The 15924-nt window shown below is 46.8% G+C and overlaps 1 protein-coding gene across 1 annotated transcript in view; it reads right to left on the minus strand.

The window, feature by feature from the left end:
- The window catches only part of DDB2 (damage specific DNA binding protein 2), a 137268-nt gene that overhangs the window by 85518 nt on the left and 35826 nt on the right, over positions 1-15924 (minus strand). The window contains exons 3-5 of the mRNA XM_078684470.1: positions 12792-12922; positions 12496-12687; positions 1113-1282 (exon numbers count right to left, since the gene is read on the minus strand). Of these exons, the coding sequence (XP_078540596.1) occupies positions 1113-1282; positions 12496-12687; positions 12792-12922 (493 nt within the window). The remainder of the gene's footprint in view (positions 1-1112; positions 1283-12495; positions 12688-12791; positions 12923-15924) is intronic.

Consider the following 15924-nt stretch of genomic DNA (forward strand, 5'->3'; position numbering starts at 1 on the left):
TGAAAGATGGAGAGGCAACGGAGGGGCAGCCTGAAAGATGGAGAGGCAACGGAGGGGCAGCCTGAAAGATGGAGAGGCAACGGAGGGGCAGCCTGAAAGATGGAGAGGCAACGCAGGGGCAGCCTGAAAGATGGACAGACAACACTAGGGGCAGCCTGAAAGATGGACAGGCAACAGAGGGACAGCCTGAAAGATGGACAGGCAATGGAGGGGCAGCCTGAGGGATGGAGAGGCAACGGAGGGGCAGCCTGAGAGATGGAGAGGCAACGGAGGGGCAGCCTGAAAGATGGACAGGCAACGGAGGGGCAGCCTGAAAGATGGACAGGCAACGGAGGGGCAGCCTGAGGGATAGAGAGGCAACGGAGGGGCAGCCTGAAAGATGGAGAGGCAACGGAGGGGCAGCCTGAAAGATGGAGAGGCAACGGAGGGGCAGCCTGAAAGATGGATAGGCAACAGAGGGGCAGCCTGAAAGATGGACAGGCAACAGAGGGGCAGCCTGAAAGATGGACAGGCAACAGAGGGGCAGCCTGAGGGATGGAGAGGCAACGGAGGGGCAGCCTGAAAGATGGAGAGACAACGGAGGGGCAGCCTGAAAGATGGAGAGACAATGGATAGGCAGCCTGAGGGATGGAGAGGCAGCCCGAGGGATGGAGAGGCAGCCCGAGGGATGGAGAGGCAGCCCGAGGGATGGAGAGGCAGCCCGGGGGAAGGAGAGGCAGCCCGAGGGATGGAGAGGCAGCCCGGGGGAAGGAGAGGCAGCCCGGGGGGTGGAGAGGCAGCCCGAGGGATGGAGAGGCAGCCCGGAGGGATGGAGAGGCAGCCCGGGGGGCTGGCAGCAGAGGGGGGGGACAGACCCACAAAAGCAGGAGAGGAGGTCCAAGTCTAATCACCCAGCCCCCTTGATACACATGGAGCACAGAAGTCTGATGTGTGCTTCTGCCTCTTGCCTTCTTTAAGGGACTCTTGTGGTTTTCTAATGAGGTTTCCAGTCTCTGTCGGTAATCCTTTCTGAGCATCATCTATCACATGGGCACCTGTTTGTGGCGATACTAACATTACAATATGACCCACCCGAAGCCAAGGAAGCGAGCAACACGCCAGGCCATCCTCACCAAACGTTGTGGTGATCATGGCCACAGGCAGGCGTACGCGACAGAATCTGCTGCTGCGATTGGCTGCTGAGGTCCTGAAGACTAAGTGTGCCATCCCCAGAAGCGGTGAAAAGCTTCGCTGTGTGCCGCGGGCTGAACTTCATACCACCGATGAAATCTCCTGCCCCTTTCTGAAAAACACGGAAGAGGTTCATGGGACAAGCAAGCGATGGATATGTTGATGTCTCGGTGTCAGGTTTTATGCATGGATATTGACTCTCTCACCTTAAAGAAAAGAAAATATGAGGACCCTAAGGATGCAGTGCACCCGGAGAGGTTCTCGCAATCGGTGGGGCCAGTTAACTATGCCTAGGCCTAATGATAGCTAGATGGACTAAGTAAAGCCGGATGGGCAAGCCATGCAAGATATTCATCTGCAGAACATAAGTAAAGTGCTGCACAGAACTGGAAAACTACCAACCTGCGGGCACGTGGACAGAGCACTAGACCATGACACAGCTTAAAGGTGACTTGGACATCTTCCTCAAAATAAATTTCTACATCACTAGCACAGTGCCATGGCGTGCAGGCCTCCAAAAGAGACTACTGACCTAGGACAACATAGTCCCAGACCCTAATGGAACTTTACTGGCTGCACCGCCAGGCCAGCGTCATCCTAGGCAACAACTAACACCGCTCATCCCTGCGTACCCACAAAACCAGCATGTCTCGAAGGGCAACACAACAGTAAGCCACAGCACCCACTCATGCAATAAAAGAAAACTGATAATGAAAAGACGAGGAAACTGGGCCTCTAAAGTTCCTTATCACGGCTACAGAACATTTCCAAACCAATCAAGCTTGCTCTTTTGGGTAAGATCAGAGATGAAAGTGCAGATCTTGAAGGAACGGCTCCCCTCCCCGAACCGATAAAGACCCTCAAGCTGCTCCTGGAATCAAAGTAATACTGGAAGAGGACTTAAAGCTGCTCCTAGCATCAGAGTTCCACCAGAAGAGAACCTCGTCTTTGATACAGGAGCATAAATTGACTCTTTCTCTTTGTCACTTTCTGTTCCTTACAAACTAATTTTCTGATACTCAGTAGCAATACAAACATGCGTGCACATAACGTGTGTGCTGGCTGCGCTACCGCGGAGTACACAGCCCTTGCTGTGACCAGTGCTTGCATGTGGATAAACCTAAACTTTACAGAGTTTGCAAACTAAGCTTGTATCTAGTTTCTACACACATCACTTGAAACCTTCAACCCTGATAAATAATGTTTTGCAGAATGACGAGCATGTGAGTGGTGACGACGACTGTTGGGTCAGGGTAGAACTCTGGGTGCACCTCTCCTAGGTAATAAAGGGGAGATGCGTGCTCTACTGGATGGGAGGGAATGGACTACTTGGTGTAGGAGCCACAAGATGGATGGTGGAACACAGTGGAAATAAGGGAAATTGCCCACCATTATCCCAGAGAGAGAGTACGAAGGCTAAAAGACAAACAGGCAAACATCGCAGTCTCTTCAAATGGCAGCTCATGAGCAGGACATGGTCAGGCTTGCTTGCTTGCTGTCCATTATGACGCCCCTGCACCAGAGGTTTCACTGAATCCTAACTCATGTTAAAACGTTTGGACTCAGAGGCCGTCACGGGATACGTGCCATGAGGAAGTATATTCAAACAGAACAGAAACTAAATAACAACATAACACAAAGGGCCGTTCAAGATGAATGACCTACTCACGAGTCCTAGACCCCGCCCTCAGGAGCTGGGAGATCTCATGTGGCGGAGGATGCACGCCTCCAACTCCATGAAAGATGGCGCGTACCAGAACACCATGCTGAGACGGTCTACATTACACCAGCGACATTCCTCTCATGACTCAGAAAGCATTCCAGACAGAAACTGGATTCCATATTTAGGAACAAATATCCGCACATCACTGGGATTTACATCACCCACTGGGTCTGCCCTGGAATAAGGACGGAGAAGGTTTGGAGTTTTGGGGATAGTGAGTACCCGGTGATAGGCTAACAGATTTGAAGTACTAGGGAAAGCGAGAACCCGGGGATGGGCAGAGAGGTTTGGCACATTGGGTAAAGGAGGCACCAGGGATGAGCTAAAAGGTTTGGGGTACTAGGGATAGTGAGCACCTGGGCTGGCTTAGAGACTTAGGGTATCAAAGATAGAAAGATCCCGGGAACGAGCTACGAGCGAGTCTGATATAGCAGAGACTTAGAACAGGAAACCTACGGCAGGGGTAGGGTCCAGATTGGCAATCCACTGAAATCAGTACTCCGGACAGGGCCAGAAGTGAGTGTGGAATAACTAGGGTGCAACTAGGTGTGCATCTGAATTCTATGTTGCAAGTTTAAGACAGGGTGTCCAATAACTGCGTAGCAGGTATGTATAGGTATGCTTATGTGTGCCTGGAACACATGTGAGACGATGCCAGACTGACCGGTCACTTCAGCCACTTTTATATCCCAGTGACCGGTTCTCTATTATCTGTGACCGAAAAGCTGAATTGTCCTGAGCAGATCTTAGCTCTGCCTTCTCCATTCCCCTAGGATGTCTCCTCCATCCCAAAGTACAAAAGAAATGATGCTCCCCTGAGCACTTTCGCCCCAAACTTGAGGAGGTGATACGCTGCTTACTCCCAGGTGTCTGTGCTGGTGAACACACGAAGAACTTTCCCATTAAAGTCTTGCAGCATGGTGGTCCCGGAGACAGACGAGGTGTACAGCTGGTTAGGGTTGAAAGGGTTAAACCTCATCCTTGTGATGGCCCCTCCAGCGCCCATCTAAGACAAAAAGAAGGCAGTGAGAAAGAGGGCATTGCATGGAGACTCCTGCAAGCAGGGCAGCTTCCAACCATCCGTACTCGAGAACAAGGCGACTCTTCAGTTACTCTCTGTGGAGGATGTCCTGGTACCCAAGACTGACCATCTGCTCCAGTCACCTCAGCCAGGGCTACAGGACCATCTGTGGCGAAGAAATACTTTACCGACACAAAGAACATCGAAGCACAGGTTCAGAAGCCTCAATCACAATACAGAGGGAACCAATCATGATACGGGCACATGCACCGTCAACTATTGACCAGACCATAATACAGCAGCATCTTCTGCAGACATTAAAAGAGTGCAACGTGTAAAGATTGCAGGAAAAGCAACAGCGGGACATTTCTCGTCTTTGGAAGTAAGACTGCAACTCTGCTTTGCATGGAAATGAAGAAAAGACATTTTGAGAAAGGTCTTGTTTTTTTAAACCATAGTGACTGCAGCAAAATGTATTTTACACACCAATTACTTCTTTTTTTCAGATATTTAATTGTGTACGGGTCAAGTCTAAAAATAAACAGAGTGGGGGAACAGAACGCAGAAATTAGTGAAGTATTTTGACAAGTTCCGTTGAATTATCAAACTAACTCACCCGTCTTAACCATTGCTCAAAAGACTGCCTTAACTCAGTGCATAACACATCTAGAGACAACAATAATGTCAACACAAAACATGCACAAAGAAAATACATGATTAAATGAAAGGACAGTATAATGTGTATTTGTTCATTCAACATCCAGCATTCTAGGAGAACAATGTCCAAGGACGGTCTTAAGTACTTGTGTTGGCTCATAGACTCCGTTTATCTGCTGGGCTTATATCCATGATAATTATTTTACTAAATTGAGGGCGTGCAGTAAGGTATCGCTGTCTGATCAAAAGCATAATTGAATTAGTAGAACTAGCGCTCCCCCCTAAGGATAGTGTCTCTTAGATGGACAGTTAAATTCCAAATGGAGGACTGTGATACCTCACTACAAGCCCTTAATTTAGTAAAAGAATTATGACGTATATAAACCCATCAGATAAACGCAGTGCATGAACCAAACCAAGTTCTTGTATCCTTACCTGATCAAGGCACACGGCACCCAACAGCATACCTGTCTTATGATGACATTTCCAAGCTAACCGATAAAAGAGCCAACACGTTTGCATTTTCAGATAATGAAATACTAAGAATTTACTCTTTAATAATAAGTGGAAATGACTGCTTCTAACACAGGTTCAATTTAAAGCAACATCAAATAATTGTTATATTTGACAAAGAGGGCGATAAGTCAATGATTACACGCTGGCACACTTATCAAATACCTTCGTACACAACGGATAACAAGGGGACTTAGAATCCGGTTAAAACCATCTCTATTCAAAAACAACTCTAAATTTGACAGGTGGTATGAAATCCTAAACAAATGGTCCTTGGATTTAAACCTCTTAATAATAGAGGAATTATCCAAACTTCTGGAAGTGAAATCAATCAACTCAAAATTGAACTTTTTTTCCAAAATCGACACCGAAGATTGGTCTAAAACCCTAGCTGATATCAACAGTCAATTGACCGGACACACTCAAGAAATCACGAAGCACAAGATCGGAAAGTTCTAACGCATTACCATTGATAATAAGCTGCAAAATACTCAATTCATTTGAGATTATTGTCACAAAAGAAATCCATAACCTATTTAAAGCCAAGAAAATTCATCATACCAACTTAACAAAGAATAGGCGATCATTCACCGATTAGCCATGAACCCGGATATGATTTATTAGAAAGCAAATAAAGGGGGAGTGCTTGTACTAATGAATTCCACTTACTACAAACAAAATGTGAACAACCATGTTTGACACATCTACCTGCCAGAAATTGGACTACAATCCGACAGGAGAATTTATGAAGGAGTGGAAAAACATCTTAGACATGGTTTTGAACAAGGGGACCATCACTGAAGCATACAACTGTTATTTAACACAAGAACACCAAAGAAGTCCTGTGATTTACATGTTACCCAAAATCCACAAGGACTTGACCGCACCACCATTCAGACCAATCGTATCTACCCAGAGATCCCTCCACAAACAGACAGCCAAATATGTGGAATGCCACTTACAACCTTTGGTACAGAAGATGACCACTTACATTAAAAACCACCGAATGTTTACAGAAGATGCAGGAATTGGAAATCGATCACGACCAGAACATTCTTATGTGCACCATTGATGTCAAAAGCTTTGTACAAGTCCATTCCCCAAGAGCTGGGTATTGAATTGGTGGAATATTTTCTAATATTCTAGTATGGGCGAAGATCTGAAGGCGTTTTTACTAGAACCCCTACATTTTACGCTCTATCACAGTTACGTTTGTTGGAACCAAGAATTCTTTTTACATCTCATAGGTACTTCCTAAAATTACGCGAATCTCTTCATGCACAAATTTGAAATGATTACATTCTTTCTAATGCTTTCTGGAAAAACAATCTCATCATTTTTTTTTAAGATAGATCAATGACATCCTTGTTTTATGGAATGGAACCAAAGGTGAAATCATCTCAGCTATTAAAGCACTGACCAACGTCAATGACTGCAACGGGTTCACTAACCATATCAGTGACGACTGTGTTACTTTCTTAGATGTATTGTTATCCTTGGGGACAACAAGTTTGACACTAATATACACAGGAAGAAAACTGACTGAAACAATCAATCAATCAATCAAGGGATTATAAAGTGCGGCTACTCACTCATGAGGGTCTCAAGGCGCAGGCGGTGGGGGGGTGCTACTGCTGGTCCCTCTGGGTGTAGGCTCATTCGAAGAAGCCAGATCTTGAAGTCCGTCTTGAAATGGGTCAGTGATGCGGATTGCTGGAGGGGCAGGGTGTTCCAGTTCTTGGCGGCGAGGTAGAAGAATGGTGGAGAAGTGTGGCTCAATGGTTAGAGCGGCAGACCCTGATGCAGAGGTCTGGTCCGGGACCAGGGTTCAATTCCCGCCTCAGCGGCTCTTGGACTCAATCTCTCCGGACCTGATAATTCTCGCCTCGGTGCCTAGTCTAATCATGGGTCCCACTCTGCAACTCTGGGCAATAGCTTGCTTAATCTCCACAACGGCCCCAGCAGTGCTTGGATGCCTGGCTTCACCTTGGGGGTGCCCAGGAGTGGACATTTCACATGGAAAAGCCAGGAAGGGTTCCACAGCGGTATGAGTGCAGCGCCGGGACGCCCCGTCGCGTGGGCAGCCGTGCGCTTTACAAATACAACACATTTACATTTACATTTTACTTCCTCCGATTCTGGTCTTGTGGATCCTGGGGATGGAGGAGAGGGCTAGTTGGGCGGAACAGAGTTGTCTAGCGGGTACGTGGGATGCGAGGCGGTTTTTCATGTATGCTCGGCCTTCAACATGGAGAGCTTTGTAGGCATGAGTGAGGAGCACGAAGGTGATTCTCTTGTTGACTGGGAGCCAGTGGAGTTGTCTGAGGTGTTTTGTGATGTGGCTGCGGCGGGGATGTCGAGGACCAGTCTGGCTGCGACATTTTGAACGTTCTGTAGTTTCTTGAGTGGTTTCTGGGTGACACCGGTGTAGAGTGCGTTGCCATAGTCGAGTCTGCTGGTGATGAGTGCGTGGGTGACCATTATTCTTGATTCTGTGGGGATCCATCTGAATGTCTTTCAAATCAGGCAGAGCGTGTGGAAGCAGGCTGAGGAGACTGCATTGATTTGGTGGTTCATTCTGAGCGATGAGTCCAGTATTATGCCGAGGCTGCGTGGCCTTTCTGGGAAGGGGTCCCAGACCGGCTGGCCACCTAGAGTCATCCCAGGCTGAAGGGGGGGGGGGGGAGATTAGAGCAGGAGGAGTACTTCGGTCTTGTCCGAGTTAAGGTTGAGGCAGCTGTCTTTCATCCAGGTGGCAACGGTCTTCATTCCGCTGTGGAGGTTGGTTCTGGTGGTTGTGGGTTTGTGAGAGAGGGAGAGGATCAGCATCAGCCGGGTGTCGTTGGCAATGGAGATAATGTTGAGTCCGTGGCTTCTGATGATGGCAGCAAGGGAGGCCATGTAGACATTGCAAAGGGTGAGGCTCAGGGAGGAGCCCTAGGGCACTCCACAGCTGATCTCTGTAGGTTTTCAGAGGAACAGAGGTAGTCCAACTCGCCGAGTCTGGCCGATGAGGAAGGAATGGATCCAGTCCGATGCCTTGTCGTGGATGCCGGTGTCATGGGAGTCTTGTGATTAGGGTGCGGTGGGAGACGGTGTCGAAGATGCCCAAGAGGTTTAGTAGGATGAGGGCTGCGGTCTCGCCCCAGTCGAGGAGGGAGCGGATGTCGTTGTGGAGGTGAGGGGGGCGGTCTCTGTGCTGTGGTTGCTTCGGAAGCCTGATTGGGAGGTGTCCAGGACGTGTTTCACTTCTATGAACGCAGAGAGTTGTGCATTGATGGCCTTCCTAATGACCTTGTTTTGAAGGGAAGCGTGGGTTTCCGGGGTTCTGTTGTTCATCCATCTCCTCTTGAGTCATCTGCAGGTGCATCTGGACTCGTGGAGGGTGGGAGTGAACCAGCTGGCTTTCTTGGAGGTGTTGCTTGCCTTGTCTTTCCTTGAGTGTTGGCGCAGTTAGAGATCCATTCGTGGAGGTTGCATGTTGCACTCCATTGGCGGAGTGGTTGTGCTGAGGGAGTCGACAAGAAGTTCTTCGGTGGTGCAACTGGGAGGTGGTGAGGGCAGTGGTGTACGGTGGGTGTGGTGAAGGCAAGATGCATGCAGTGGTGGTGGGTCCAGGACAGTTTGGTGGTGTGGCTCAAGCTGATGTTCCCGCTGGTGGATAAGATGGGGTCGAGCGTGTGGCCGTCTGTGTGAGTCTGATGTTCAAGTCCAATCTAGAACAGCCCAATACTTTTCATCAAAATGCACCGAACATATTCACAACTTGTAAGAGTTAAAAGAATTGTTTCTATCCCAATAAACTGGAAGTAAACATGCTTGACATGACCGAGCGATTCAAAACCAGAGGTTATCCGCCTCAAGTATTAAATAACTGTTTGGCAAGCTCCGCAACCAAAACTCTGAGTCAACTATTAACTTTCAACAACGAACCTGGTAAATCCAACAGAGTGGTTCTAGTGTCCGAGTTCTCCACTAGAAGCCAGAACAATGATACAAATGGAGCCCGACTTCCGCAGGTATCTTTGCTGATGTTCCTCTGTTTACCTAAGAACTAAGCAAAAACATAAAAGAACTCCTAGGAAAGAGGGGGAACGTCAATGACGGCGGAGAATACAAAGGAACTGTTCCTGGTTTGAATTGTAACAACATCATAAAAGGTAACTACATAAACCACCCACTTAAAGGTATCAAGATACACATCCCTGCTGGCCGTGGCACGAGGAATGTAGTGTGTTTGTTGAAATGTCCGTGTGGCCTGGTCTACGTTGGAAAGACTGAACGTAAAATCAAAGTTAGACTGAACAAGCATAAGAGCATCATCAAAACACAGAATGCCAAATCTGTCGTAGCCACTGACTTCTCGGCATCTAACCATAACATCAGTCAACTACGCTATATGATAGGAGAAACCGCTGACCCCATGGAAGGCAGAGACAACTGAAAGTACCTTTTTACAACGAGAAACATACTGGATCAAAAGACTTGATTCACTAATGTCTAATGGTCTTAACGATCGCATTGAATACAGTTGCTTCCTATAAGTGGGGAGTGCTAGGAACCCTACTTCACTGGACACTTGCACCTCACCTTCCTTTATCCCATATAACTGGACTAATTTGGTAATTTACAATTATTTTAATCATACATTGTCCACATCTCTAACTTAAAAACATATATATATTTACATTGTCCTCATTTTTTTTCTTAAGCTTTTATTTATTTTACACGGTTGTCATTCCTCTTCGTACACATATGTTCATCCACTCCTCTATAATTGTCTTTCTTGGTTTTATGTCTTTCTTCCATGTCTTTTCATGTTTAGTTTTCCACATTCCAACTCTCCACACTCGAACGGTCCACTAAGGACATATTAATTTTCAATTTTCACTTTCAATTTCACCTTTAACCTCACCCCACCTACACTAATCCTTTATATCTTGTTCCCCCGCACACACTCCAGCTTCAGGATTTAACACCTCTCTAACATGGCCGCTCCATATTGCGATGTATAAGACAGCCCTTTTTCGCTGTATAGGCTTCGGGTACATCACGCCCACCAACTATGGGGATGGACCAGATGCAGACTCGAATGCATGTCCTTTCATAAGTTTGACCGACGTCCGTTTTAATCGCTATTGGCACTTTACTTTTAGATAGCATTGTACTGTTTCACGCTTAGCTTTTTCATTACACTTTAATGTTTTCATTTAACACTGCGGAATCGCTCTGATATGATAAACTTCCAGACAGCGATTCAGCGGTTTTACTAACAATGGAGATTGTTTGTTTACACAAGTTGACATTAATTGAATGCAGCATGTTTTTGAATTATCCCAGCTTCACTTTTTTTGCATATCAATCAATGAATCATAGCATTTGCAAAGCGCACTACATACCCGTGAAGTTCTCAAGGCGCTAGGGAGGGGGGGGGGGGGGAAGCTGCTACTGTTCGAAGAGCCAGGTCTTGACAAGTCTTCTGAAGGTCAGAAGGTCTTGGGTCTGCCGTAGGCGGATGGGGAGGGTGTTCTATGTCTTGGAGGTTAGGTGGGTAAATGATCTGCCGCCGGCGGTCACTCTTCGGATACGGGGGACGGCGGCGAGGGCGCGGTCTGCGGAGCGGAGCTGGCGGTGTAGAGGCCGAGTCGGCTGTTGAGGTACGCTGGTCCGGTGTCGTGGAGTGCCTTGTGTGCGTGGGCCAGGAGTTTGAAGGTTATCCTCTTGTTGACGGGGAGCCAGTGCAGGTCTCTCAGGTGGGGTGTGATGTGGCTGTGGCAACGGATGTCGACACGCTTTAACTGGTGTCAACACACTTTAACTGGTATTGGCATTTCACTTCTAGTGAGCCATTGGTTTACGTTTTCACCCACTTATGAGATTCCCTCAGCGGAGTTGTACTGATTCTACTCTGCACATGACAATTTGCCCAACAGTGAGTCAGTGGATTTTTGAAGATCTCCCTACTGGCGTTGTGCTCATTTGCACCTACCGGCATCACTTGAATCCAGCACGTTTTATAATCATCTTGGTTTCACTGTTTCACCCCACATATAACCAAAGGAGTGTCATGTACAGTACAAGGTTGACACTCGCGTTTGCGATGCGTATTCACGACACGTGGTGAGCCAACCACAGGGCATGAGTTTTCCAAACCACTTTGATGACATTTTCACACATACAGCACTTAGCTTTTGGTGATGGACATTACCTCCCCATGACAGCCGTTCTCTACTTCATCTCATCTTTTCTATTGCTTTTTTCAGGCTCAACATCCCCTGATGAAGGGCTGAACAAACCCGAAATACATTTGGATGATTTGAAAACGTATTTAATTCGCCTCATTAATGGATTCATGGAACATTTTGTAGATAAAATGCTATTTAGATAGAAATGTGATTATTCTCAAATGAAGGAATTCTTGAATAAATAAAATCAGCAAACTAATCAAGTCGTGTACAACTGGTTGCTAATAATCAATGGGGGGGAAGAGGGGGAGCGCCAGTTCAACTAAGAACGGACGTAGACACTATAGGGGCATATCTATTCATGCAGTTATTCCCTCACAGGAGATACAGTGCACCCTGCCTTAGGGCTGTGAGGCCTGCAGTATGTGGGGTCTTCCTATCTACGCCTCTTGCAGTGCTGGTAGGCCTGGCACTCAGGGGTGTGTGACAGGTTGACTCATCTCTTATCTGCAGCAAAACACGCAGACTGCAGTGGCAGTATGCCTGTGTTTGGCGAGGGGTCTCGGGTGGCACAATACATGCTGCAGCCATTAAAGACCATCTCTGGCCACAATGCCCTTGGTACGACTAGTTTCTTTTACAAGGGACTTGTATGTGAGCCAGGGGTGTGCCAATTGTGTAAACAAAGGTACAGTTTGGAGAAAGAACACAGGCGAGGGGAACCTGGTAGTCAGGAACCCTGTGCACACTCAGTCTAAAATGCGTCAGTCAGACAAAAAGTGGGGGTATCCATGCCAAAGGGGGCACTTTGCTACAGCCACCTCCTCCTGGCATCCTGGATCAGATAGCCAGTATCCAAGGCCATCCTATATAAACACGGGGAAGAGAACCAATTTAATGTATGTAAAATGTGCTGTCTTTTCCTCGTCCTACACCTTGGGCTGACTTAGATCTCGGCGGACAAGTTACTTCGTCACAACAGTGACGCATATCCCGCCCAACGGAGTATATATCCCATAGGATATAACTGGATTTATATTTCATCAGACAGGCTATCCGTCATCGTACCGAGACAGAGTAACCCGTCTGCGGAGGTCTAAATCAGAGCCTGACTCTTTGTACCATCATCTCCAATCGTCCTTCTGCACTCCTGCTCCTGTGCACAATATGAACCGCTGACAGGTCATTTTCTCATCAAATAAATCGTTCAGCTAGGTCGTACTCACCCCCTGCACAAAGCAGGTTTTGTTCAGCACTGCGTAGTCCCACAGGATGATGTCGCCCCCTTTGGAGCCCACTGCTACCGTACTGGGATGAGTCGGATGCCATTCCAGGCAGGTTACCCGTCGATCAAACGGGCTGGCAGTGCGGAAAAGCTTGTATGAAGCCAAGGATCGCAGAAAGGGCTGCTGGAGACACTGTTCAAACAAACAACACAGGTGAAGTCTAAGCTGAAAACAGAGTCAAAAGCTCCACAGAATCTATGCCCAGATAGAGAACAGCAGTCATTGTAAGAGCTTACCCGCCTCAGCTGAGCCCGGATACTGCCACCGAGAGTGTTCTGGTTGATATAATGCACAATGCTCCGCTGCAGGTCAGCCTGATGGCACACCACATCGATGTCTCGCCGGAAGGAGGCACCCACGCGGACCTCTGTTGGAGAAGAGTAAGAGTTACACCGTGAGGTCACCACGACAAATGTACGGGCAGTTTCTCACTCATCAACAACATGGTTAGAAAAGCCTCTAGTCATTCTTAACACAAGTATGCGAGACAACAATCCAGCCATCCAAGGTATCGGCTGAACCGCTGCCAGACACGCCAGGTGCCCCAGGGCAGTCAGTTTACTGGACTCCAAATGGGATAAAGGAGTCTTTTACCCAAACCCGATTCATCAAATATGCCCCTTTAGCACTTGACTCTCAATGGTAACAAGATAGTGTGGTCCAAAGCTTACTAAAGTGTGGAGCGTGGGCTAGAAACTCACAACAAAGTACAACACCGTCAATACCTCTTAATAACTGAATATCAAGTCACCGTTCTACTGTGTACAACACAGACCTAACTAATACAACTGAGATGAAGTTTAGCAAAGAAAGCCTGACCTCTTTAACCCACAGATGCCCTCACAAAAGATCCTAATGTTAGTCAACCTTGGAAGGGATGATTTGGTTAAACCATGCTCAAACCAGTTACCAGCCACAGGCATTAGCTACTCACTCAGGATTGTTACACCATTCTCAGCGAAACACAAAACGAGCGAAAGGAAAACAATTACAGCGTCATGAGTGGAGAACTCAGTACTCTGAAGCGCTACATCTCAGCCTTATAACACCTAAGAGTACGCAAGTACTATACTTTCCTATCCAGTCTATTTCCATCACAACTCAACGCAGCACTATGAAATAACACAACTCACTTCGTACAAAACAGCCCTAAGCACTAAAATGACAAGTAAGGAAGTCAACCCTCTAAGCACTGTTTCCCGTTCCACATTTCAGTACAACCCTAGGCGTACAAGACACAAATGTATCATGAAGTTATTATATTTAATACAGTATGGAAAGTGTTACTGAACATGCAACAAGCTAAGAACTGACATTCCACCAAATGCGCGTTTCTAGCATATTTTTCTGTTCTGTAAATGTATCATGAAGTTATCATATTCAAGTAGACGCAAAAACACCTTCAGTGATGGTTTAGTTTTGCATTTATTCCGAGGAAGTCAAACACAATGGCCGTTCCCTTTAATAATGATATCATTTTATTTATTTCAATCGCTTGCTTTTAGGCTTCTTTATTTTAGTTTTAGTAGAACGTTTGAGATTCTTAAACACACGCAAGACAGGTTCCACTTTAGCAACAGTGTCTCTTTTTGTTAGCCTGGCTGAACTTCAGACAACACTCAGCATTTTTGTCGTCCTTCCCAGAACTTGTGAAAGCAATATTCATATCTAAATACCTTTATCCTAAATTGTACACTATATGGAGCCACAAGTCCAATAAATCCCCCTCGATAGTGGCATCTCCAGGTTTTAGAAGTAGACACTTCAAGTAAACATGAGCTAAAGATGACACAAATGCTTAGGGGCTTTTTTCACACGTGATCTATTTTGCATCGTACTAGGTTAGTCCAGTTAGATCTAGTGCTTTTAAATCCCTATTTGATTCTAACAACATGCGATAAAAATCAGTGGTCAATGTCAAATATAAACCCTGGTTTTTGACCAATGAGAGAGAGAGACACGACACCCAGGCAAAGACCATGAGTGTCGCGGCATCAGATTCACGCTAACCAAAGAAGCCTCCAGCAAGACTCCACCGAGGCTCTGCAAAGCATTCTGTCTTTACTGACTGGTGCTAAGATTATATTTACGCACACACGTGGGAATCCTTACCTTGTACACCTGGGACGTGGACCCAGGATACGCAACAATACTATTCTCAAGACCTGCATTTCTACGATCTCTTAATGCACTCATTTGCCACATACTTACTCTGAGTCTATGCTTTTCCTATGAGTTCTTGTTCTGGTGATAATTTAAAGCCAATGTTGTCAATACATCATAATGCACACCTAATCCTGAATGTATAAGGAGGCTCAATTTGCAGTTAAGTGGAAAGTCAAAGAATCTGGGCATAAAAGTCATCAGTCACCTCCAATTCCGGGAAACTCAGCATTTCCTGGGCAGGAGCAACATTCTCCACATGCTAAACCCAGGACTTCTTTTGCCTTTGGGGGTGGGTCCAATTCCTCACCACCATCATGATCACCCGTCAGGCGGCCTGTGGGAGAAGTATCCTCAGGAGCAGTGAAGGCAGCAGCCATTGCTTCACCAAGCAGGTCCAGAAACTATTACTATGAGGTAGACAGGGTCTCCTGCCCATCAGGAGCAGCAGTGTCATAGTAGACAGGATCTCTCTTTTCCATGCATTGCTTGCGCTCTATACTGAGTGAGCGGTTAACAGGCTCAAGAGCATAAACAGAGGACACTTCCGCTTATATACTGTGGTGGGTCGTGAGAGGCGGCCATGCAGCGGTCAGGCAAAGAACACAGAAACACTCCCCTGGCGCACAAGCAATAATGATGGTCCGCAACTAAGGAAGAACACGCCCAATAAAGCCGGGCAACCTCAGCTCAAACGCCTCTACCATGACACGCCCAGCAGCAACTAATGCAGCGGAGCAGGGTAGACAGGACCCTGCAGCACCATCAGAGTACCAAGAATAGGAGCTGCAGCACCAGCCGCCATGCACCAGCTTTAGCATCACATCACTTTAGCCCTACACACGAGCCCTACACACGAGCCCTACACACAGCCCCCACGCACGGCCCTACACATGGCTAGCGCTGTAAAGCACATCCAGGAAAGTGGAGCTACAAAGGTGCAGTCCCACTACAAACATTCCATAGATCAGAAGACATTGATGATTGAGTGGGAGGTAATGGATAAGTGATGTTAGGCCCCATTATATGATGTGTGCTAATACAGAATGATTTCATCATCACGATATATGGAAGAGGGTTTAGGCCCCACTATATGATGTCAGGTAATACAGAATGATTTCAGTGACACTAGATTAGGCCGGGTTACCTACAGGATGGCTACTGCACTCTCAATCTATTGATAGTATAAGTTACGATTGTTAAAAT

Source organism: Lissotriton helveticus, chromosome 3_2 (genome assembly GCF_964261635.1).
Source record: "Lissotriton helveticus chromosome 3_2, aLisHel1.1, whole genome shotgun sequence".
NCBI lineage: Eukaryota > Metazoa > Chordata > Amphibia > Caudata > Salamandridae > Lissotriton > Lissotriton helveticus.